Consider the following 27,196-nt stretch of genomic DNA (forward strand, 5'->3'; position numbering starts at 1 on the left):
TTTTTCAGTCTGGTTTAACCAGGTTGTCAATATGATATAAGACAATATAGTGTGGGCAGGCTGTTTTGAAAACTGGGACTGACTGATAAAATAATTCTACTTTTACCTTGTCTCCTCTTTGATGAGCATATTAACACACACTTTCACACAAGATCAAATCAAACACATGCCGGTGTGCTGCTCTCAGTTTATCTTCCTCCACGGTCTCTGTCCCCATGCCAGGCTCAAACCAGTGATCCTCTGCTCACAAACACACATAACCGTCCACCCTGACAACATACCAACCGATTGAGCTACACCAAAGGTACCAATTGGATAGTTCAAGCTCTAGTCCTTTACTCCGTAACTCCATAACACATCGTGCTTAAAGAGGGCTCTGATGAGGGTCAGGATGTTTCCAGCCATATGTCCCTCTTCCACGTCTGTTGCTGTAAAAACAACAGAAAACCGTGGGCCTGCTAGTCCTACTGCAGCGGGGGGAAAACGACAGCAACGACTACAATATGTCTACATGAAACAAACTGGCAACAATTGAGATTTGAGCAAGAATAAGCTGTTCATTGGTGCAACTGACGCTACGAATCGTGCTCAGGAGACAGACAGACAAACCAGACTGTTCTAGATAATAGCAGAAGCAGCTGTGCTGGTGGTTTCTAAAGGGCTACTTATGGGCTTTTATTGTACACATAATGGTATTGAAGTAGCTCCAAGCTTTGAAGTTAGAGAGCAATATTGCTGTGTACAATCTGCAACATGGGATTTGAAGAACAGGAGAAGAAAAGGCATTTCTACTGGAATGAAGCCTTTAGCAGGCCAAAGAGACTGATTGGACCGTACCTCGGAGTCGTCTTCCAGTTGCCGTAGGCAGATGAATACATTAGTCCAGTCGTGCTGGGGGACAGTGGAGGCTGTTGTCACTGCTGTGACCTACTGTACGGAGCAGCCTGAGCAGTGGGTTGAGAGTAGGGGAGAAGGGAAGGGGGGGGTGTACATTGGCTGGGATTGAGTGAGCCTCGGGTGGGGGTCTGCTGAGAGAGCTGACAGATGGGTTTGGCTGCTGTACACAGCCCCCCCCCCCCCCCCCCCCAATACTCCATGCACGACATCCACCCCCTCTCCCCACACAGCTGCGGACCACACACTCCTGCAACGCCATAGGGTTACCACACCAAACAACACAGAAAAACTGCCACAATACCACTTCCTGTCACCAACAATGACTGCATAAGCCTTCGCCGATGGACCATTGTCCTTATCCATATCGATGTAATATTTCAAAACCGTCTCCATTTTGGTTTCATGCTGTATCACGCAGTGAGATGCTAACTACCTTTTCACTCCACCTGAATAGACCTGTGGTGTCTGGACTTCAAAGCCAGCAAGATGCTAGTGGGATTATAAAGCTAATGAAAGACGTGTGTGTGTGTGTGTGTGTGCGTGTGCGTGTGTGTGTGTGCGTGTGTGCGCGGCAGTGAGTCAGAGAGCCCGGAGAGAGAGCCAGGCAGCCCAGTCCATCCGGAACCTGGGAGGGGAGAGGTCTATTTCCTGCGTCGCCTGCAGCCAGTGACACAGTGTGAGACGACCTAGCTCGCGCTAGTGAGTGTTTACTGCCGTGCCGCTCCACATGCCTCTCTCACGCGGAGCGAAGAGCTGTTGAAGGATGACGGCTGACACGGTAGAGCCTCCAGCCTGTGTCGGGAACCATGGCGGAGAGATTATTCAAACATCAGGCCTTCAGTGCATCATGGACCATGTACACTGACCCCACAACACAGCCCAAGCATAATAGCGTTTGTCTGTTGTCTTATGGCCTAGCAGTACTACTGCCATGCACTGTGCTCTGCCTAGCAACCCACCTCAACTGTAATTTGGCCATCTGAGTGACCACTGGGCTCTGAATATATGAACGGATTTTCAAAGGAGAGGCTCTCTCCATAGATGTTGATATGCGCTGTTATTTGAATTTGACAGATGATTCAAAGTTTGAGTTAGAAATAGCAAAGAAAGGCATTTACGTACTCAAGCTGACAAGTTAAACCTTAAAGCATAGGGCCCCTGCAGGTAATCATAACCCGACACTGGTGGAGATCAGTCTCAAAATGGCCATTCTGTCATGAGACCACAAGATGGCACTAGCAATACATCTGTAACACTATCCACCTGTCAAGCCAAATATGTCTCTCCCCTCACTCATAGAGAGGCAAATGACACTGCAGTTTTGATGTGGTAACAAAAGTGAATTCACAAGTGTACACTACCGGTCAAAAGTTTTTCAACACCTACTCATTCAAGGGTTTTTCTTTATATATTTTTTTCTCTACATTGTAGAATAACAGTGAAGACATCACAACTATAAAATAACACATATGGAATCATGTAGTAACCAAAAAAAAATTAACAAATCAAAATATATTTTATATTTGAGATTCTTTTTATAGCCACCCTTTGCCTTGATGACATCTTTGCACGCTCTTGGCCATCTCTTAAGCAGCTTCATGAGGTGACAGATGTGCCTTCATAAAAGTTAATGTATTTGAGCCAATCAGTTGTGTTGTGACAAAGTAAGGGGGTATACAGAAGATAGTCCTATTTGGTAAAAGACTGTCCATATTATTGCAAGAACAGCTCAAATAAGCAAAGAAAAATGACAGTCCATCATTACTTTAAGACATGAAGATCAGTCAATACGGAAAACTTCAAGAACTTTGAGCGTTTCTTCAAGTGCACTCGCAAAAACCATCAAGCGCTATGATGAAATTGGCTCTCATGAGGACCGCCACAGGAATGGAAGACCCAGAGTTACCTCTGCTGTAGAGGATAAGTTCATTAGAGTTACGAGCCTCAGAAATGGCAGCCCAAATAAATGCTTCACAGAGTTCAAGTAACAGACACATCTCAACATCAACTGTTCAGAGGAGACTGCGTGAATCCGGCCTTCATGGTCCAATTGCTGCAGTATGGATCCTGCAGCACTGTTTCTTTTTTGCACGCCTGCTCTGCTCCACACAATGCTAAACAAGCTTCCAGGGATTTTTTTCCGAGATGCTGAATAATTTACATGAGGAACATGGACATGAGGGATTTACCTTTGAAACTACCGATTCTGGTGTTTACTCTGAGTGGAATCATAGATACAGATTTTAATGTGTAGCTTGTAGTCATCTGGATAGGGTATGTTGAGGAAAGATACACCTACTCACAAATTGGACAATTCACATTTCAACATCCAAACAACAATTGTCCTCTGTCTCCTAACTATAAAAAAAAAAAAAATTGCTCACGAATCGGGTACTAATCAGAATCTATTGCTCTCATGGCATTACAGATGGAGAACAATTGAGATTTAATTCATGGCAAATTTGACAGTTATGGGCCAACTTGATATTGATACACCCACCAATCATTAGTGGGGAAATCGTATCAAATCATTGTCTAACAAAACAACTTTCGCCTGTCTCCTTTTACCTTTACCCAGAAATCCTCTATTATGAGGGGAGGGGAACAACAGTAGAATACATTATCAGGTGGATATTATACAGATTGACTTCCTTCGTCTCTACTCATTGGCCAAGACTCTCAAGAAGGCGTGAAATGTTCTCAGTAACACAATTGCTGTAATATCTGTATCACATTCCACCGTCAGAGTGAGGTGGCCCATTCAAAATTACTCTCAAGGCTCCCATGGGCAATTTACTCTCACAACCACACAATAGCCAAGCCTGAATCTCCTGGGAAACCTTGTAGGATTGACAATGCATGAGACCGCTGGTTATCAAACATAATATCATAATAAGATCAAACATAATACTAGTGCTCAGATAACCTAACCATTTTTATACACAGTCAGTCCATCGTCTCGCTCTGTCTGTCTGACTTTCTCTGTCTCTCTGTCTCCCTCTCCTGCTCCCTCTCTCCCACCAATTCTCTTTCCATCGTTTACCATGTCTGTTGCTACAGTATACTGATTGTGTCAGCTTCAATGCACACAGCAGCATGACGTGATAAGGGAAAAATACAGGCAGAACAAAATACATATCAACACAAATTGTATATTATTTTCAGAACCGCCTTGGGGCATGGCGGAGCTGCCTGTCGGCACATTTGAAGTATGTTTGCAATTATTGCATTTGTTAACGCCTGACAATATTTTTACTCGACATGTTGCCCTTGGCCATTGACATTATTGATTTGAAAATACAATGTGTTTGCAGCTTGAACTTCAGTTCTTTACTTCCGCCTGTTAATTAATACATTAACATAAGCAATGAAGTTGAGTTTAGACCTAAGACAGACACAGTCAATTTGCTTATTTTCGCGAAATGTTTGACCTTTTTGAGGTCGATTGTTTTTTTAACCTTCCCAACATTCTAAATGTCGAGAATCTACAGTATGTTTCATGCAACATTACTGGGAGGGTACATCACTTGGAGGGACGGTACAGAGAAATTGGATGTACTTCAAACCAACATGAATCAAAGTGAAACCGGCTCTTTCTTTTCTCATCTGTCTTTTTACCTCTTTTGTTGCTTTGGTTAAAGAGCATCTATTTTGGAAGGATATGAGTAACACTTCTTATGAACAACCTATATAATACATAATAACAACATCTGTTCTAATAACCGTGCTCATAAACATCTATAACTACTTTCATAGAGCATTATGAACAGGGTGTATAATGTCTTTTGAAGCAAAGTGGCATATGACTTAATCAATACATTTTGGAGTCAGGACATGTCATAGACTGACCCTCAAAGGTTAATAGATGTGTGAACTGCAGCATTGGACCATTTGAATGTATGGTATTGGACTTTTTTCCACCAATGTTGGAATTTCAGCCAGTAGAAACCTGAATATGGCATCCATATTAGGAAGTTCCTCAGTTGTCAGGTGAACGTCCTAATAACGTCCTTAGACAAAACATCCTAATATGGATGCCGCATTGCTATAGTAACTTTGAATGCAAATTAAGACTCACAAGAAGTTAGTTCTTTATCTTGATATGAGTAGCAATAGATGTATTTTAGTATCAAAATACATTTTAATTGCATGTAATTGATAATAACAGTATCTCTTGTGGTTGTTGGCCTATCTATTCCGGTTGAATCACTGTTCAGAGCATGATTACTGTGAGCTATTGAGCAACGGAGAAAAATGTGCAGATTACATTACATAATGGTAATTGAGCTGTGGCATAATTATGTCATTTACAGCCATTACAGTTAAAACAATGCTGCTTAAAATAACAATAATGACTTTACATCAAATAAAGATTGGCAAGTTGAATTAAAATAATTTAGCATATCTATAGCCGCTGTTTCATTATAATTAGTCGACTCATTCTGATAGTTTTTTTGCTATGTGTTTATATACCTCCTCATCAATACATATATATTTCAAGTTAAACATGCTAATTGTAGTAAACAATAGTCAAAACAGATCATTCACAAAAGTCTAGAAAGGGTTAAATGCTCTTGACAGAGTGAGCAGGCTACAGCACTTCAGTATGTTCTACATAAAATACATTGTTGGTTGTCATAGGCCATAGCAGACGTGGGTTCAAATAGTATTTGTTTTCTTTCAAATACTTTACCTGTGTTTGTCTTGTGCGATTGGACCACTGGGATAGTACCAAAAATGCAAACCCTGATCGATCCAGCACTCCAGGAAAGCTCAATCAAAAGCTCAAAGTATTTGAAAGAAATCAAATACTATTTGAACATAGGTCTGCTCCACACAGCAAGAGAAAGTCAGTTACACGCCACTCATAAAAAAAGATTAAGAAGGAAATGAAATGAGAAAGAAATGCAGCACCGTGAGAAACGGCCAAAACTAGCTCTTTAGCTACTGTTACAAATTCTTTAAAAAATATTTAATACATGTTGAAAGAAAAATTGCATTTCAGCACACCGATGACACATCAAGGCCTTTTAGAGAAATCACCAAGATGCTCCCAAAACTCCATTTCGACTTATGAGAGACTGACAGTAGATTTGATTATTTTCAAAGATAATGGGCCTAGGCTGGGTTTACACTCTACCAAGCGTTCACAAAAGCAAAATGTCACTTACTCTTGCTTAGAGTTAAGACAAATTCTGGCATGCACTAAAGTCTCTTTGCGGTTGCTGAGACACTAAGCCTACTGCAGTGTAAATCCAGCCTTAAATGAATGCACCTGTCATTTGTGCTGAAACATAGTTGAATCCAGTTCCACTATCCAATCAGATCCTCCCGAGCATACGGGCTATCCACCAGTTGCAGGGCATGATGATCTGACAGATGACACGTCCTCCTTGGTAGTAGTAGGGGTAGGGGTTGAACCCCCCCAGAGGCTCGTAGTAGCGCTGGCAGTAGCGGTAACCACGACGACAGTGCTGGCAGCAGTAGCCATGATCATCCAGACGGTTATCCAGCTCAACTCCAATGTCTCTCTGTGAAGGACGAACGGCAAGTCGGTGAGAGGAAGGAAAGAGGTTAGGTGCTTTAAAGGACAGGTGATCCACACAAAGGAAAGCCAGAGACAGAGATATTGAGAACATTTCATTTGAAGTATAGATGGGATGGATTGCTTACACCTCACTGGAAAGGTTTATTTTTCTGTGATAGCTAAATGTTTCTCTTTTTTTAACTTTATCTTTCTCTGTTCAGTGACGTGTGTGTACTTTAAATTAAATCAAATTGGTCTCATTTTCTTTTCCCTGTGAGTACCAGCTCTCCCAGAGCAGGGACAGTCAGACAGCGGATTGGATTGGGTGAATTGATGTTCTCGCTTCGGTTGTGGGTCAGAAAAATATATGTAGAAGCAGCTAAACAGAAGAGAAAGATTAAAATGGATGTCTAAGGAAACAAATGGACAAAATGTTTCCACCATCGACTGTGACACAGGGATCAAGACAGCATTGGAAAGTTATGTTAGTAGTAGTATTACTCTTAGCTTCACCATGCTCCATCTCACATCCCAGAGTCCTAAGCTCCTTTCTCCCAGGGCTATCTTCAATCAAAGTGACTCTGACACTGCCGGTTGCCGGGATAATTGCACTATTTCTTTCATCTCTGACCCCCCCCCCCGCTGCGACCCACACGAGCTGAGTCAAAATGGCCGCCACTCCTCCATTAGAGACTACAAATTAGAGGCTCTCTGTGGGCGCACTCCCCCTGACCTTGACTTTAAGTGGATGGCACATTCCTAAAGCAATTAGCCGAGTAATGATCGCCTAACAAGGATCTTTTTATTTGCTCGTGCCGACTGGGTGTGAATTTATATAAGGGCCAAATGAAAGCCAAACGAAAGGTAAATTGGGTAGAATTAATGGCCCTTGGGTTTTTCCATTGTGCCGGTCGGCCGGGCGTATGCCCTCTCCAGACGGTGGTAGGGCTGAGTGCCATGCCTTTGATCCAGGGAGACTCTGAATTGGGTTCAGAGAAGTGCCAGTTAACTCTCCGCCCCTAGTTGTGGTCGGCGGCAGCAGAAACCCGTCTCAGAGCAGCACAAATACATTCGGCCACGTTTTCAATCTCCTGCAGCGAGTGAATCTGAGTGAATCTTCACAGACAATTCAGCACTGTCTGGTTAAATAGCTTTGATGAAAGAGACCAATTGTCCCCCTTTTGGACTTTACTTCTGGGAGAAGCGTCCATGCCGCTTTGCTTATGAGTCAGTCTTTCGTAACAGCAGTAAAAGAAAAAAAAAAATCTATTGAGAGGGGGAACTGAAAATGCGAGATCATTGTTTCACCCCAGTCTTTCAAAGGGCTGGGGCACATAGGAACACGACTTTGACTGATTAATCCTCTACAGTAAATTATGGGCAGTGTGGACTGGAGGCTGTTTGGCTTTCCTATAAAGGCAGTATTAGGCACAGGAAATAGTTTACAGGCCACTAAATGGTCCACGGTCTCACAGATGTTGTTGACTCCACTGTTTGTGGCTGGAGTTAAGCTACATTCACCCTCACAGACTTTTTGGAGCCAGCATAATATAAACACAACAAATAGTGCAGTAGGTAGGATTCAAATCACGAATCAATCATCACAACTGCTGTGACAGATAAACGTACTGACATTACATACTCCCAATACGGAGGACGAACACCTCGGAAAGAGAAAAAGGGTGATATTTAAAATATGTGTTTTGATTTATGACTCTGACAATGGCTGGTGGGCGATTGCTGATTGATGATGTTAGTCATGTTTAGGGTCATCAGCTGCAAGGCAACAATCTATTATGGAGAAAACACAAAAGCTGTCACTGCAACCGACAATAATCTTATCAGCCGCCTCACAGCTAAAACTGTGATGGTATGAAATCCAAATCCAGAGCTTCAGTTTGGGAAAATTAATGGAAATATATTTATTCAAATGATGGGTGATTACAAAAACAAACAGACAATTGGCATTGTACCTCCGAGACAAATTAATCAGAGGCATCCTTTTTAAAAACGGAGCACGCATATTAATCATTTTGGCTTCAAATTCCCCTCTTCAACAGGATGTGGCGGCGGGTGATTGGAATGGGGCACCGTGGGAAATCTGGGGCCGTCACTCACAAACAAGTGGCATTAACGAAGGGTAAAAGTCATTACCCTCACGCTCTGTCTGATATCTGACTTGGTCACACACCGAAACGCGTCTCACGCGTAACATCATATCAGAGATTTGATCAGTCTGTCAAGTCAAACTTTCAGTCAGTCATTCAATAATGAGGAAGCGAATCGAGCCGCGACGACTCCTTCAATTTCCACACTACTGAGTGTTATTTTACACACGCTGATTACTGTTCTCCTTGTGGCTTGAAACACACAAGCCTCGTTGCTGTTATTTAATCGTCTATATCAGAGCTGATCATCACAGTCTCTTTGATATTCTATTAAAACACCAGGGACAACATTTCCATTTCATACATGACTGTAGGTTTTGGGATTCGATAGGTGTTGGGATTCGTCTTAAATGGAACCCTGTTCCCTATATAGTGCATTACTTTTGAACAGGGCCCATAGGGAATAGGGTGGCATTTAGGACATACCCTAGGTATGAGATGCAGAAGGCACTGCCTTGTACACCCAGTGCTGGTTGTGTTGTCTTATATCAACCACATGAACTTCATTATGCAGGCAAGGGCGAAACCTGTAATGGTTAAGCCAAGGGGAAGTATAATATGAAATATATTATAAATATGCCACTAAGCTTTTATCCTGAGCGACTTCCATACATTTTTAGTAGGTGTACAGTATGTCGACATTGGCATCACTAACACCACACGCCAGGCTCTTACCAACTGTGCCACATAGGCCCAGGAAGTATCTGTGTTTACAGTTTGGCATAGCCTTGCTCAGGGAGGAGAGGAGGTATTTACAGCCTCTGTTTGCCCTCGGTCTCCTGTGAACCATCACTGCCCACTCAGGGAGGACAGGAGGTCTTTACAGCCTCTGTTTAACCTTGGTCTCCAACCTCCACTCATGCCCGGGCATCCTTGTCTTTTTCAATGCTAACCTTGCCTGCCAATGAGGCCTGGGCATTGGTACAGGGTCACACTATGGCTCAACCCAATCACCCAACCTCCAACCTGTCACGTTCTAACCTTAGTTCCTTTGTTTTTGTCTTTGTTTTAGTATGGTCAGGGCGTGAGTTGGGGTGGGCAGTCTATGTTTGTTTTTCTATGTTGGTTTTTGAGTTCGGCCTAGTATGGTTCTCAATCAGAGGCAGCTGTCAAATTGTTGTCCCTGATCGAGAATCATCAATTAGGTAGCTTGGGTTTCACTTTTGGTTTGGGGGTGTTTGTTTCCGTGTGAGTGTTTGGGCCACACGGTACTGTTTCGGTTTTGTAAATTCACGTTGTCATTTATTGTTTAGTGTTCTGAGTTTTAATGAAACATCATCATGAAACCTTCAACACACCACGCTGCGCTTTGGTCCTCCTCTCTTTCTCCCGACGACATCTGTGACACAACTGGCCAAAACACGTTTACAATATAATTATGTAAGCCCGGCTGGACAGACTGAGGCCTGCTTCCCAATCATATCTGAAGGCTTATCCTTTCCCCGTCTAGGTGAAGGACAGTGATGTGGCTTCTCCAGCGCTGCCAGTTGATAGTTATTCAGTTGGAGAGCTGTCCAGGGCCGCTGCTGCAGCCCTGTGCAAAGGCTCTTCCGTGGTAGCCGCGGCTAAAGGTCAGCCCCATATATCTCCCCACCTCTGTCACTGCTACTTTAATGATTATTAGTCAGGTCGCTTCGAAATTACCTGCCGAAATACATAATCAGGGGCCCCAGTGGCCGTCAGAGGAAAGGCCACGGTGGAGGCCAGATCCGGTGGAGGGGTGCAGGCTCATGCCACTGGCATCAACAGTATCTTCAGAGTCATCCCACTGGCATCAACAGTATCTTCAGACTCATCCCACTGGCATCAACAGTATCTTCAGACTCATGCCACTGGCATCAACAGTATCTTCAGACTCATGCCACTGGCATCAACAGTATCTTCAGACTCATGCCACTGGCATCAACAGCATCTTCAGACTCATGCCACTGGCATCAACAGTATCTTCAGACTCATCCCACTGGCATCAACAGTATCTTCAGACTCATGCCACTGGCATCAACAGTATCTTCAGACTCATCCCACTGGCATCAACAGTATCTTCAGACTCATGCCACTGGCATCAACAGTATCTTCAGACTCATGCCACTGGCATCAACAGTATATTCAGACTCATGCCACTGGCATCAACAGCATCTTCAGAGTCATCCCACTGGCATCAACAGCAACATCAGACTCATGCCACTGGCATCAACAGTATCTTCAGACTCATGCCACTGGCATCAACAGCAACTTCAGACTCATTCTACTGTCATCAACAGCATCTTCAGACTCATCCCACTGGCATCAACAGCATCTTCAGACTCATCCCACTGGCATCAACAGCATCTTCAGACTCATCCCACTGGCATCAACAGCATCTTCAGACTTGCCAATTATAACTTGCTGCCTCCCCTCCGTCAGTCACAAAGGCCTTTGTTATCTGCTGGGCCCACAAACACTGATTTGCGGTGGCCTTGGAATGGGCGGGTTGGAGCTTTTTCATCTCCCGGTGTGCTTTAATTGCATAGCATTGCATCTGGGGCCATAGAGGATGAGCAGGGAGGAGGGGAAGGAAGAGAAGAGAAGAGGAGAGGAGAGGAGAAGAGAAAAGGGAGGAGAGTGAAGGCAGGCAGGCAGGCGGGTATTCCTGGGCCAAGCCTGATAAATGTTAATATTATGGCTGTATGTTTGTTTGTGTGTGTGTGTGTGTGTGTGTGTGTGTGTGTATGGGTGAGTGTCCGTCTGTCCCCTGGTTCCTCAGAACTCAAAACCATTCTTCCTTTTCTGCTTTTTAATGCTTACTTAGACAGCCTGGGTGGTCTATACTATGTATGTGTATGTGAGTGTGTGTGTGTGTGTGTGTGTGTGTGTGTGTGTGTGTGTGTGTGTGTGTGTGTGTGTGTGTGTGTGTGTGTGTACGTTTACCTTTGAGTGCATGATGTGTGTGTTGCTGTTCGTGTGTGTGTATGCATGTGTGTGTGTCAAGGGTAACTAATCATGGAGCACTAAGCCGCTCACATGCACAAAAACATGGCATTTTGTTCTCTTCCCTCTTTGTTTCCTTCCATGATAATTAAGGCATGATTAATAAATGTGGCGTATCTATTCAGTAATGAGTGACCTTAGGAGTGCTGTTTTGCACTACGTTCGTACAAGCTGCCTGCTAGCTACCTGCCTTTGCCCGAAAAGAAAGCAAAAAAGGCTCTGGCTGAGGCTGTGGGGAAAACGTTGCTGTCTTTGAAGGCTAGATATTCCTCTCCATTAATGTAGAGACATTAATAAAGTCTTAAGCAAGGCAAGTTCATTTATACAGATATATAGAGCAATTTCTATGCCCTGTGGTACATCAAGACAAGTCTGTTTTATGCAATGAAATTAAGCATCAATTAGCAAGAGTCAATTTCTCTGCAGGAATAAATGAAGGAGAACTAGGCACCACCGTGGCTCGTATCACCTAGTGTGGTGCTGGTTTGCATCCAAAATGGCAGCCTATTCTCTATATAGTGCACTAGAAAGTATTCACACCCCTTTACTTTTTCCACATTTTGTTGTGTTGCAGCCGGAATTTAAAATGTATTAAATTGAGATGTTGTATCACTGATCTACACAAAAGTGGAATCTGTAAGGTCCATCAATCGAGTAGTGAATTTCAAACACAGATTCAACCACAAAGACTAGGGAGGTTTTTCAATGCCTCGCATTGAAGGGAACCTATTGGTGGATGTGTAAAACTTTTAAAAGCAGATGCTGAATATCCTTTTGAGCATGATGAAGTTATTAATTATGCTTTGGATGGTGTATCAATTAGAGGTTGACCGATTCATCACATTACTTAGGGACTATTTCAAGTTTTCATAACAATTGGTATTATTGGACACGAATGACAGCCTAGGAAAGGTGGGTTAACTGCCTTGCTCAAGGGCAGAATGACAGATTTTTACCTTGTCAGCTCTGGGATTTGATCTTGCAACCTTCCGGTTACTAGTTCAACGCTCTAACCACCTGCCTTACATTGCACTCCACGAGGAGCCTGTGTGGCAGGCTGACTACCTGTTACCCGAGTGCAGCAAGAAGCCAGGTTAAGTTGCTAGCTAACATTAAACTTATCTTATAAAAAAACAATCAATCTTAACATAATCAGTAGTTAGCTACACATGGTTGATAATATTACTAGTTTATCTAGCGTGTCCTGAGTTGCATATAATCGATGCGGTGCCTGTTAATTTCTCATCGAATCACAGCCTACTTCGCCAAACGGGTGATGATTTAACAAGCGCATTCGCGAAAAAAGCACTGTCGTTTCACCAATGTACCTAACCATAAACATCAATGCCTTTCTTTAAAATCCTACACAAGAATATATTTTTAAACCTGCATATTTAGTTAATATTGCCTGCTAACATGAATTTCTTTCAATTAGGGAAATTGTGTCACTTCTCTTGCGTTCCGTGCAAGCAGTCAGGGTATATGCAGAAGTTTGAGCCGCCTGGCTCGTTGCGAACTGTGTGAAGACCATTTATTCCTATCAAAGACCGTAATTAATTTGACAGAATTGTACATAATTATGACATAACATTGAAGGTTGTACAATGTAACAGCAATATTTAGACTTAGGGATGCCAACCGTTAGATAAAATACGGAACGGTTCCGTATTTCACTGAAAGAATAAAAATTTTGTTTTTGAAATGATAGTTTCCAGATTTTACCATATTAAAGACCTAAGGCTTGTATTTCTGTGTGTTATTATGTTATAATTAAGTCTATGATTTGGTAGAGCAGTCTGACTGAGCGGTGGTAGGCAGCAGCAGGCTCGTAAGCATTCATTCAAACAGCACTTTCGTGCTTTTGCCAGCAGCTCTTTGCTGTGCTTCAAGCATTGAGCTGTTTATGACTTCAAGCCTATCAACTCCCGAGATTACGTTGGTGTAACCGATGTGAAATGGCTAGCTATTTAACAGGGTGCGCGCTAATAGCATTTCAATCGGTGACATCACTCGCTCTGAGACCTTGAAGTAGTTGTTCCCCTTGTGCTGCAAGGGCCACGGCTTTTGTGAAGCGATGGGTAACGATGCTTCAAGGGTGGCTGTTGTCAATGAAGTTCCTGGTTCGAGCCCAGGTATGGGCGAGGAGAGGGACCGAAGCTATACTGTTACACTGGCAATACTAAAGTGCCTATAAGAACATCCAATGGTATAGAGAGAAATAGTCCTATAATTCTAATAATACCTACAACCTAAAACTTCTTACCTGGGAATATTGAAGACTCATGTTAAAAGGAACCACCAGCTTTCAAATGTTCTCATGTTCTGAGCAAGGAACTTAAATGTTAGCTTTCTTACATGGCACATATTGTACTTTTACTTTCTTCTCCAACACTTTGTTTTTGCATTTTTTAAACCAAATTGAACACGTTTCATTCTTTATTTGAGGCTAAATTGATTTTATTGATGTATTATATTAAGTTAAAATAAGTGTTCATTCAGTATTGTTGTTAATTGTCATTATTACAAATAAATAAATAAATCAGTCGATTAATCTGTATCAGCTTTTTATTTGGTCCTCCAATAATCGGTCTCGGTATCGGCATCGGCTTTGAAAAATCATAATCGGTCGACCTCTAGTATCAATACACCCAGTCACTACAAAGATACAGGCGTCCTTCCTAACTCAGTTTCCGGTAAGGAAGGAAACTGCTCAGGATTTCACCATGAGGCCAATGGAGATTTTCAAACAGTTACAGAATTTAATGGTTGTTAATGGGTCAACAACATTGTAGTTACTCCAACATACACTTGGAGACAAATTCACCTTTCAGCAGGCTAATAACCTAAAACACAAGGCCAAATCCACACTGGAGTTGCTTTCCAAGACGGCATTGAATGTTCTTGAGTAGCCTAGTTACAGGTTTGACGTAAATCAGCTTAAAAATCTAGGGCAAGACTTGAAAATGTCTATCTAGCAAAGATCAACAATGAACTTATCTGAGCTTGAAGATTTTTTTAAAAGAATAATGGGCGAATATCGTCATCATAAGAAACATTACTGTGCAGCCGTATTCATTGATCTGGCCAAGGCTTTCAACTCTGTCAATCACCACATCCTCATCGGCAGACCTGACAGCCTTGGTTTCTCAAATTATTGCCTCACCTGGTTCACCAACTACTTCTCTGATAGAGTTCAGTGTGTCAAATCAGAGGGTCTGTTGTCCGGCCCTCTGGCAGTTTCTATGGGGGTGCCACATGGTTCAATTCTTGGACCGACTCTCTTCTCTGTATACATCAATGATGTCGCTCTTGCTGCTGGTGAGTCTCTGATCCACCTCTACGCAGATGACACCATTCTGTATACTTCTGGCCCTTCTTTGGACACTGTGTTAACAACCCTCCAGGCAAGCTTCAATGCCATACAACTCTCCTTACGTGGCCTCCAATTGCTTTTAAATACAAGTAAAACTAAATGCATGCTCTTCAACCGATCGCTGCCTGCACCTGCCCGTCTGTCCAACATCACTACTCTGGACGGCTCTGACTTAGAATACGTGGACAACTACAAATACCTAGGTGTCTGGTTAGACTGTAAACTCTCCTTCCAGACCCACATCAAACATCTCCAATCCAAAGTTAAATCAAGAATTGGCTTCCTATTTCGCAACAAAGCATCCTTCACTCATGCTTCCAAATGTACCCTTGTAAAACTGACCATCCTGCCAATCCTCGACTTCAGCGATGTTGTCATTTACAAAATAGCCTCCAACACTCTACTCAACAAATTGGATGCAGTCTATCACAGCGCCATCCGTTTTGTCACCAAAGCCCCATATACTACCCACCATCGCGACCTGTATGCTCTCGTTGGCTGGCCCTCGCTTCATATTCGTCGCCAAACCCACTGGCTCCATGTCATCTACAAAACCCTGCTAGGTAAAGTCCCCCATTATCTCAGCTCGCTGGTCACCATAGCATCACCCACCTGTAGCACGCGCTCCAGCAGGTATATCTCTGGTCACCCCCAAAACCAATTCTTTCTTTGGCCACCTCTCCTTCCAGTTCTCTGCTGCCAATGACTGGAACGAACTACAAAAATCTCTGAAACTGGAAGCACTTATCTCCCTCACTAGCTTTAAGCACCAGCTGTCAGAGCAGCTCACATATTACTGCACCTGTACATAGCCCACCTATATTTTAGCCCAAACAACTACCTATTTCCCTACTGTATTTTATTTATTTATTTTGCTCCTTTGCACCCCATTATTTCTATCTCTACCTTGCACATTCTTCCACCGCAAATTTACCATTCCAGTGTTTTACTTGCTATATTGTATTTACTTTGCCACCATGGCCTTTTTTGCCTTTACCTCCCTTATCTCACCTCATTTGCTCACATCATATATAGACTTGTTTCTACTGTATTATTGACTGTATGTTTGTTTTACTCCATGTGTAACTCTGTATTGTTGTATGTGTCGAACTGCTTTGCTTTATCTTGGCCAGGTCGCAATTGTAATAGAGAACTTGTTCTCAACTTGCCTACCTGGTTAAATAAAGGTGAAATAAAAAATAAAAAATATGAATATCATCATATCACTCCATCACCAAGAATGGAAAGTTTTTGTGTTATGAGAATAATTGCCGCGACCTAACAAATATTTTGGGAACTTTCACAGAACCAATTTTGGTTTGCTGGGAAAACGTTACTGGTACATTGTGTTATTACATTACCTGGGAACTTAATGAGAACTTTGGGGAAGGTTCTGTAATGGTTGTTACAGATGTTATGCACAACATTTAAATGAATGTTCGGAGAACATTCCAAGGATCTTTAATTTATTTTTATTTTTTAAAATAAAACCCTAATTTAATGGGAATCTTAGCTAATGTTCTGGAAATGTTCCCGGGTTGCTGGGTAGGCCCTATGTACTGCAATACTTTGGCCCTAGTGCACTATATAGGGAATAGGATGCCATTTCAGATGCAGCCCCAGTACAGTACATACGTAGTCGTTGACAGGAACCTGGTCCAGGACGTCACGAGCGACGCGGTTACCTCTGACCTCAGCATCAGGTATGTCCTCCTCATCCTCCCCCTCGTGGAACTCAGCATCTGCACCAAAAGGAGGAAGTACAGAGAACAGCTGTTGATGTACTTTACTGGATCACAGCAGAAACGTCTGTTTTTCCTGTTTGAGGTGATGTGAAGGAGGGGGTGGAGAGGGGTGGAGAGGCCCCGGTGCCCTGTACCTCTCATGGGGGAGGGATGTATCCAGTGGATGGGCAGCTCCTGGCATATCTCCCAGATCTTGGAGTTGAGGAGGAAGGCTGGATTAGTGATGGGCTCCTCGGCAGGCACCCACACCTGGGAGTCCTCCATCACCTGCATGTCTATGCCCTCTGTCTCAACCACCTGTCAGGGAAAGCAAACACACGCACGCACACATGCACACATGCACAAACATCTTCATTTTCGTGAAATCTTTGGGGAGTAAAAATGTTTGACCATTAAAAATCGTTGAATCCAGGCTGTATCACATCCGGCTGTGATTGTGAGTCCCATAGGTCGGCGCACAATTGGCCCAGCCTGGGTTTGGCCTTGGTAGGCTGTCATTGTAAATAAGAAGTTGTTTTGAATTGACTTGCCTAGTTAAATAAATGTAAAATTAAAAACAAACCTTAAGCTTAAAATACCATTTGAACAAATTCAGGACATGAAGAAAGTCATGCCTTTTCAAAAAAGTTATTGTTTTCCTACCTTGTCAGGACATTTGGTGAATTGTTAGGACATTGGAGTCCTGATAAGGTAGGAAAACAAGTACACACACACATATAAACGGTGAGTATCAAACACCCCCAGCCTTACATGGCCGCAGGCACGCACGCACACACACCTTCCTCCACACACACCTGTCAGAGCCCAAGAACACACACACACACACACACACACACACACACACACACACACACACACACACACACACACACACAGAGTGCTGTACCCTCTGCATTCTCAGCCTTCTCTCCCCAGAGCCACAGCACACAAACCCTGGCCATGTCCTTTTATTCATCACCCTTTATTGTCCACTGGGAGCACCGCCACTTCCTGCCTCCTAGCCTCCTGCTCATTCTCTGTTTCTTCCTATCAGGCCTCCAGGCAGCCCTTTCTGCCCGACGATAATCCAACGACGGCATAAATTTGACTTTGAAATGACTTTCTAGTGCTTCATACTTTATTGTGCGGTGAAAGGCCGCAATATCATTAAAATACAGCAGCCACAATAATAAGCATAGCGTCCTCCCCCATCCCCTCCTACTGCATTCAGCTCAGCGACGTGCTTCATTTGTTCACACTGTAGTTCATGAGCTGTAAAGTAAACTATTATTGCTTAATGATAGGGAATGCATGTCACTGCTATCTAATAGAGATGTATGAAAGGGGCTTTTGGCGATGCCTGATATTGTTTCTTTATGTATATGTAAATACGTCGGCAAACAAACCCCTCTTCCCAGTGCCTCGTTAATTAGCGGCTGGAGAGAACTGCAAAACAGTTTACTTGACAAATGTTTTTACAAGGTGATTCTCTCCCGGTTTGAAGCTTAATTGCACATTAGTTGAGCTTGATGAAGGATCCCCGGGCTATGGTTGGAACCACTGGTATCATTTATATTAGGTTGTGCACTCTCGACTCTCCCTCCCTTTCTTCCTCACACCTTGCCGATTCTTGCTTCATTTGAATTTACTGCCCATGCTGCTGTCTCGCTCTAACTATTTGTTGTGAAGTGACATGATGCCAGTAACCCTGTGGAGACAAACTCGCACCTCGTTCTGGCCAGATGAAAGAATGCGTAGCAGCGTGGCTACTCAAGCGCTAGCTGCCTGTGTCAGTGCTTAGCTGAGCTGCCAAGCCACCAAGCCTTTGACATAGTTTGCTCTCACTCTTTTCAGCAAATGTTTAGCCTGGTCCATATCGGGCTAAGCTAATGATGACTCAAAGGAGGACTGGGGGCTCACTCCCACTGAACTACAGACATTAAAATGAAGGCCAGGAAACACAAACAGACTTGCCTAATTGGACCTCAGAACCACTGAAGCTGAGCAACTAAGCAAAACTCCCTGAAATGAGTAAGTGGAGGTCAGGACACAGACTGACCAGTTGAGAAACAAGACCAATAAGGAAGATAACCACAATCCGGAAGGCTAAATTGATCACGGCTAGTGTGGAATAGGGATTAAAAAAGGCTATTTGACCACTACAAAGTCAACGTGATTATGATTTTAGAGATACATTTTTTTATCATGCAGTTGTGTCCCAATTTAAGCTGTTTTGTATCTATATAATATTGGACAAAGTAAAGACATTTTGTATTGGGTGTCAAACTAATATAATGTATTTGTATATTGTAACTTTGAGCCTATGTAAGTACATTCCACACACAATCAGTGTCATACTGTAAAGAACATATACTTGCCCTGTCTTGCTATAATGTCCTAAAGGTGCAACATTTGTTTTGTGACACATACTTAGGTCACTTGTGTTTGTCATAGATCAATTAACATTTTCTCATGATATCATAAGACTGTATATGACATTACTTCCCATCTGGCTGTCTCCCATACTGAACAGACATTGCACACTTTTCATAATGTTCATTATTTGTATGTTCAAAATGACATACAGCTTTTTGTTTTAGTAATATGACATTTACCTAGAGTACATATCATTCCAAGAATGTGTTGTTTTGCATGCATGGTATGGCATTTGTTTGTGGTTTTTATCTGAGTGGGAGGTTCTGGCTTGCCAGCTAGGCTGGTTGTGGCCGTACATATTAAGTGGTTCCCCCGAAGAGCAAGAAGGGATCCAATGACACTGTTCTACTGTCTGAAGAAGGAGGACAACAGCAATCCCATCGCTTCAACATTGGAGGAAACTGGAGGGAGGCTCAGGGATTACAGCCTCCCATCATTTCATATGAGGAACACATTGAAAATGGCGGAAAATACTGGTGGCAAACAATTCATGTTTGTCACCTGGTTCTACTCCCCGAGTGCTTTATTTCCTTATCAGCTGCTCGCAGTTTCTCCACCAGCTGCATTGTTTTCACCTGGGCTCTGAGAATCTGAGGCTCCAGACACCCCGCGCTGAGCCCACGTTCACATAGCCCGCAGGCTTGGAGCAGCAGCAAAACCATTACTGTTTTCTCTTCAACCCCTCTGTGGTTCACAAGGTAGTACCACAGTCAGAACCTTAAGGGAGACTTGTCTGTGAGACAGAGGCCTCCCAGGCCACGGGTGGGTGGATTCTGATGGACAGTAGATCACGTCCTACTTTCTAATGTAGAGGAAGCCTACAAAAGGTCATAGGTCAGAGAGGTCTTCAAGTCCTTGATATGCTATCCCAATAATGTAGTTCAGTACCACTGTGTGTTATACAATACCGGTAATACTTTACAATGAGCTAATGTAGTAGTTAACATGAGTACATTATCTTATGGAAAATAAGAAACAGATTATAAAGAACAAAACAAAATAAACAAACATGAGTAAAGGATCAAAAGATACATTGACAACATTTATAATAACTTAATAATTACAATGCATTGATAGTTAACAAATACATTAATAAATGTTTTTTATTAACAAATGCACTGCAATAGCACATTGTACTTTAGGGTGTCATAACTTGACATTCCTCAGTTAAAAGGCTATGGACCAGTGTGCATATTATGGGACTTGGTTTTCACTAATCCAGTATGATTATGAGCTAACCTTTTGTACATGCACATGTGTGCTTGTGCATCAATGCAGCCTTGTGTCTTTCCCTGTCCTCTGGAGCACCTCCTCCAATTTTCTCCTCTGCCTCCTCCTCACCAAAGACAAGGCACCTATCTGATTGATTCCACAGCTGTGAATTAAGGTTTAACAGAGAAGTCTAATTAGGTTTGACAGTGGACAAAAGAAGACCAAAATGGCAGTGGTGTAAAGTACGTAAGTAAAAATACTTGAAAGTACTACTTAAGTCGTATTTGGGGGTATCTGTACTTGACTTTAATATCTATAATTTTGACAACTTTTACTTCTATACATTCCTAAAGAAAATAATATACTTTTTACTCCATATATTTTCCCTGACACCCAAAAGTATTCGTTACATTTTGAAAATGGTCCAATACACACACTTACTGTATCAAGAGAACATCCCTGTTCATCCTTACTGACTCAGATCTGGCAGACTCACAAAACACACATTCTTCTTTTGTCAATTATGTCTGAGTGTTGGAGTGTGCTCCTGGCTATCTGCAAATAAAATAAAAACAAGACAATTGTGCCGTCTAGTTTGCTTAATATAGGGAATTTTAAATGATTTATGGTTTTACTATTTTTTTAAAACCAAATGCTTTTAGACTTTTACTCAAGTAGTATTTACTGGATGGCTTTCACTTTTACTTGAGTAATTTTCTATTAAGGTATCTTTACTTTTACTCAAGTATGACAATTGGCTACTTTTTCCACCCGCTGCAAAATGGCAGGAACATATGGTGCAGGCTGGGCAATTAGTATCTGGAAACATGGGCCAGACATTATAAAGATGAGGGAGAAGGGGATGCAGTCTGGTTCTTTGTCTAAACAGCTTGTGATCTTAAAGTCAGAAAGGGATATCTGTGACTTACTTGGCATGACAATGTACCAACATAATATAGTGTATTTTTTAAATGATGCACCAGGGAAGAGCGTTATGATATTTCCCAGATCCGTTGGAGCCATGTGTAAAATGGAAATGAAAGTGGAGGATGGTAGAGGCGGAAGGTATTGAGAGTGGAGAAGGCTAGTGGTTGAAAATATTGAGAGTCCAGAATGGTAAAGGCAAAAAATATTAAGAGTGGAGAATGGTAGAGGCAAAAAATATTAAGAGTGGAGAATGGTAGAGGCAAAAAATATTGCGAATGGAGAATGGTAGAGGCAAACAATATTGCGAGTGGAGAATGGTAGAGGCAAACAATATTAAGAATGGAGAATGGTAGAGGCAAAAAATATTGCGAGTGGAGAATGGTAGAGGCAAAAAATATTAAGAATGGAGAATGGTAGAGGCAAAAAATATTAAGAATGGAGAATGGTAAAGGCAAAAAATATTAAGAATGGAGAATGGTAGAGGCAAAAAATATTAAGAATGGAGAATGGTAGAGGCAAAAAATATTAAGAGTGGAGAATGGTAGAGGCAAAAAATATTGCGAGTGGAGAATGGTATAGAGGCTGAAAATATTGAGCGTGGAGAATGGTATAGAGGCTGAAAATATTGAGCGTGGAGAATGGTAGAGGCTGAAATTATTGAGAATCTATAATGGTAAAGACTAAATATTTAGAGTGAAGAATGCTAGAGGCTAAAAATATTAAGAGTGGAGAATGGTAGAGGCAAAAAATATTAAGAATGGAGAATGGTAGAGGCAAAAAATATTAAGAATGGAGAATGGTAGAGGCAAAAAATATTGCGAGTGGAGAATGGTAGAGGCAAAAAATATTAAGAATGGAGAATGGTAGAGGCAAAAAATATTGCGAGTGGAGAATGGTAGTGGCAAAAAATATTAAGAATGGAGAATGGTAGAGGCAAAAAATATTAAGAATGGTAGAGGCAAAAAATATTAAGAATGGAGAATGGTAGAGGCAAAAAATATTGCGAGTGGAGAATGGTAGAGGCAAAAAATATTAAGAATGGAGAATGGTAGAGGCAAAAAATATTGCGAGTGGAGAATGGTAGAGGCAAAAAATATTAAGAATGGAGAATGGTAGAGGCAAAAAATATTGCGAGTGGAGAATGGTAGAGGCAAAAAATATTAAGAATGGAGAATGGTAGAGGCAAAAAATATTGCGAGTGGAGAATGGTAGAGGCAAAAAATATTAAGAATGGAGAATGGTAGAGGCAAAAAATATTAAGAATGGTAGAGGCAAAAAATATTAAGAATGGAGAATGGTAGAGGCAAAAAATATTTCGAGTGGAGAATGGTATAGAGGCTGAAAATATTGAGCGTGGAGAATGGTAGAGGCTGGAACTATTGAGAATCTATAATGGTAAAGACTCAATATTTAGATTGAAGAATGCTAGAGGCTAAAAATATTAAGAGTGGAGAACGGTAGAGACTGAAAATATTGAGAGTGGAGAATGGTAGAGGCTGAATATATTGAGTAAGGGATTCTTTAAAAAAACACAAACACTTTTTTGCACTGTGAATTGTACTGTGGCACCAAGAAATGAGATATTTTGATTGATAGAATTTCGCCCATCATTCTCGCCAAACTTCACATAAGGCTATTGGGCCAGGAGAAGTGAGATGAATGCTATATCTCTTCCTCAGACCCCTCTTTCTCTCTCACACTTCCCCCTTTAGGCTATTTGGGTCAAGCCTTTCAAGAGTACAATTAAATATTTATATTAGTTCAAGATTGGCAGCAAACACCATTTGATATGTGGGCAGCTTTCAGACTGTTTCATGAGCACTGGAGACAGAGTTTCTTTTTCAGTGGTGGAGGGCAGAGAAGATTGGATGGTCAGGGTGAGTGTTTGTGCTCTGCTCTCTGACTACTCTTCTCTGTTTATTCCTACTACCCTTGCAAAATGCATGATCGTTCCCTGTGGTAACACACACACACACACACACACACACACACACACACACACACACACACAAACACACACACACACACACACACACACACACACACACACACACACACACACACACACACACACACACACACACACACACACACACACACACACACACACACACACACACACACACACACACACACACACACACACACACACACACACACACACACACACACACAAACACACACACACACACACACACTGAGTGAGTCAGAGAGATGCAGATAGTCATTCTATACCAGTAGCTCTGTGTCCACTGTCACCACCTCTGTCACTCTGGGAAGCTCTGTGGTCTGGGTCTTGATGTAACACCGCTGGTGTTTGGCGAACCAGATCCCTGTGATTCCCTTTGAGGGAAAAAAGAGAGAAGGAATAATAATTATCATTATTTCATCTGTGATGTGGAACAGCTAAGCGCCAGGGCGATATCATTTTTCAACCCGTTTCTATGGTCTCTTGAAGAAAAATCTAAGCTCTTAACAACTAAGAGAAGTTAGAATCTAATGAGTGTGCAAAGGTGCTTTCCATCCTCTTTATCTTCTTTAATTGTCTAGTAAATCACAGTTCAAAGACAGCTCGGCACCTACAACACAAACCTTTTTAGAAGAGACTGTGAGTAAAGAACAAGGGGTTTTTCCTAACTAAACAATACTTCATAGAGGGATGTCTCCAGCAGGAGAGTCAAGCGACATGTCAGAAGGCAAAGCAGCAGTTGTACCCCAAATCCCACCCTATTCCTTATTCTGTACAGTGCACTACCTTTGACAAGGGCCTATAGTAATGCACTATATAGCGAATAGGGTGTGATTTGGAATGCATCGGGTGTCTCTACGGAGGCTGCCCCGGCTGAATTAGTCAGTCATAGGTCCCTGTCACTCTCTTAATCTGTTCAACCAAGTGAAGAGCCACTCCCTTCAGCGCCATTGACGATCCTCCACTGTGTGGAATTCAAGGTCTTTTCAATTTGACGACCAGAGAAAGCCTATTTCAACAAAGCAGACATATCTGTTAATTGTCTTTCTGTGTGCCATTCTCTGTTCGACAAAGTAGTTCTGCCGGTATAAGTCTGAAACCCCAGGAAAGCATATCAGATTGTCTGCCGTCTCTAGGGCTACCATATATCAGATTGTCTGGCGTCTCTAGGGCTACCATATATCAGATTGTCTGCCGTCTCTAGGGCTACCATATATCAGATTGTCTGCTGTCTCTAGGGCTACCATAGAATAACATAGAGTCATCAGCATATGACAATAGACTGCTGGATCTTTCCCGGCAACGCCTGCCTTCACATTGTATCATGATAAGTGGTAGCATGAAAATGGACTTGATTCAATCAGAATTGAATTGCATCTAAATGGAACAGAGCTCTGATGCATTTCTGACATCTTCTTTAAATCAGTGTTAACTCAGTAATACAGACACTTTTCTCCACTTGTCTCTAGACGCCACACATGACTACACGATATGAAGCAACACCTGTTATAATCTCCTCGTCATAAATCCCCCTGTCATAATCCTGTCATAATCCCCCTGTCATAATCCCCTTGTGTATAGTTTCATCTGCGAGGGGGAAAAACAAGGCAATAATAGACGGCGACACAAAAGCATAATGTTTATGCCTGACTTTATTGTGATGAGCCTGTTTAATTTACTGTAATGGCGAGTGCCGCTACAGAGAGAGGGAAAGGACATTCTCGTGATGAGATGATGATTACCGGGATTGGTCAACCAGAAAATGAAGAAAAGACACATCATTACGGGGATAAGAAATGGGGAAAAGATGCGGGCTTATAAAACCACGTCAAAATACCGGCTCGCTATTCTCCCCAATTAAACATGCTACACATACACCAACAGCTTTGAGCTTTCCAACTGAACAATGATTTGATTGGAGGACCTGTTGCATCGCCATTCTATGCCATTGCATAGAAAGGTTAGGGGATGCTGTACCAATCAATCAATCATCAATCATACACATGATAAGACACACACTCTACACACACGTACACATGGATTTTGTGTTGTTGATATGTGGTAGTAGAGTAGTGGCCTGAGGAAACACACTTAACGTGCTGTGAAAAGTGTTATGAAATGTAATACCATGTAATATTTGAAATAGGATATAACTGCCTTAATGTTGCTGGACTAGTGGGGATCCTTAATACACACAAATACATTGTCACTTTGGCTCTATATTCCCATGTCTTCCTGCATCTGTTGAGTGTCAGGTGACGTGTTGAGGAAACAAACATGGAAGCTCAGGATGCTCATTCTACTTTTATTTAAATAATTATAAAAATGATTCAACTCAAACTCTCCCCTCAGCTCTTCTGAAAGCTGAACCTAAACCCTTGGCATTAAATATAAAAAGCTAAAAAAGATGTTTTAAGCGAGAATAGGCATTGTCTGAAGACAAGAAATTCACATGAGCACCACAGTGCCTATTCCACACATGCTCTAACACTTACTTCAGTAGCTATGTTGGTATTGTACTTCAAACTTTGTGTAGGAAGGTTTGTATTGATTCAAACCTTCTCAAACAGTCTAATTCATACTCGTAGAGAAGGTGCTTCCACAATAATATGATTTGTACTGTATACAAGGTAAACTATTGGATTCGTCACACACCACAGTAAGACATTACCATTATGCTACCTTTCATTATTTTTTGGATGAAATTAAAGTAAGCTTTGCTTTTATACTTACAATACCATCAGGCTTGATTGAGCTGGTTTGTCTTCTAGTAATGTGGTGAATACCTGTATTTCCTTAAACCTTTATTTTAGCAATACATGTCATTGGGGAACAAATATCATAATAACATCCTTTTTTTGGTCAGCAGGTGCCCAACATAACAACAGGTGGTGGTGTGTGGGACAGTATCTCAGATAGATAGAGCCTGTCTGCATTCCTGATTTCTGTAACTGTTAGCTTACGTGTAATATTGACATAAGTTCAGAACCTCCTCCTGTGGTCATTTACAACAAACACCTGCTACTCCCTGCGCTTGAAACCAGCTCTCTGTCTCCCATCACGTTCATTAGAGAATACCTCACCAAAAACGACAGATTCAGTGGAGCTGCAGCTACGTCTAGCCCGACAGGAGAAACAAATTGATGAACTCTGCGACCTCCTTCGCCAGTCCATTCCTGCTTCACCGATATCAGTTGCCACAGCCTCCTCTGGTTCATCTTGCCCCATATCCATGCCTAATAAATACAATGGCTCCCCAGGGAAATGTCAAGGATTTCTCATGTAATGTAACCTGTACATAGACCATCACCCCGCTGAATTCACCTCTGACAAAGACAGGGTGGACTTCGTCTTCTCCCTAATCACAGGCAAAGCTCTGGATTGGGTCACAACCCTATGGGCCGCTCAAAGTGCTGATCTGTCCTCTGAATCAGGTGTTTGACCATTCAGTTTCAGGTCGTCACACCGGGGACCTGTTATGTGAGCTGCGACAGGGCCGTCACTCCACCACTGAGTATGCCCTGGAGTTCTGCACCATGGCTGCTGGCAGTGGATGGAGTGAACCAGCTCTCCTTACAGTCTTCCGGAGGGGTCTTAATTGGGAGTTACAGACCGAACTGGCCTGCAGAGGAGATTTAACGGACCTCAACCAATACATCCAGATGTCCATATCCATTGGCAACCTACTGGTGGACCGCAGACCTATACAGTCGACCATGGCCTGCGAGTCTTCCAGGCCCATGCAACTCGGCCGTGCTCCTCTCACGCCTGCCGAGAGACATCGGAGGTTACATGAAAACCTGTGCCTCTATTGTGGAGAGTAACCACCTACTCAATAGCTGTCCGTTTTGCCCCCCACGAAGGGGTGACCACAACCCCTCCACTCGCGCCCGGGTAAACACCTCTATGTTTTTGAATACTACCAAAAGGCAGTTTGGTATCCCGGCTCTTCTTTCTGCTGATGGGGTCATTCAGTTTGTCGAGGGACCAGTCAAT

The 27,196-nt window shown here is 42.4% G+C and overlaps 1 protein-coding gene across 1 annotated transcript in view; it reads right to left on the reverse strand.

Annotated features, from left to right (window-relative positions):
* Nucleotides 1-4,654: 4,654 nt before the first annotated feature.
* The window catches only part of LOC135526550 (tenomodulin-like), an 87,182-nt gene continuing 64,640 nt past the window's right edge, over nucleotides 4,655-27,196 (reverse strand). The window contains exons 4-7 of the mRNA XM_064955032.1: nucleotides 23,467-23,574; nucleotides 16,812-16,974; nucleotides 16,568-16,674; nucleotides 4,655-6,428 (exon numbers count right to left, since the gene is read on the reverse strand). Coding sequence (XP_064811104.1) covers nucleotides 6,219-6,428; nucleotides 16,568-16,674; nucleotides 16,812-16,974; nucleotides 23,467-23,574 — 588 coding nt within the window. The 3' untranslated portion in view covers nucleotides 4,655-6,218. The remainder of the gene's footprint in view (nucleotides 6,429-16,567; nucleotides 16,675-16,811; nucleotides 16,975-23,466; nucleotides 23,575-27,196) is intronic.

This window comes from Oncorhynchus masou, chromosome 32, assembly GCF_036934945.1.
Source record: "Oncorhynchus masou masou isolate Uvic2021 chromosome 32, UVic_Omas_1.1, whole genome shotgun sequence".
NCBI lineage: Eukaryota > Metazoa > Chordata > Actinopteri > Salmoniformes > Salmonidae > Oncorhynchus > Oncorhynchus masou.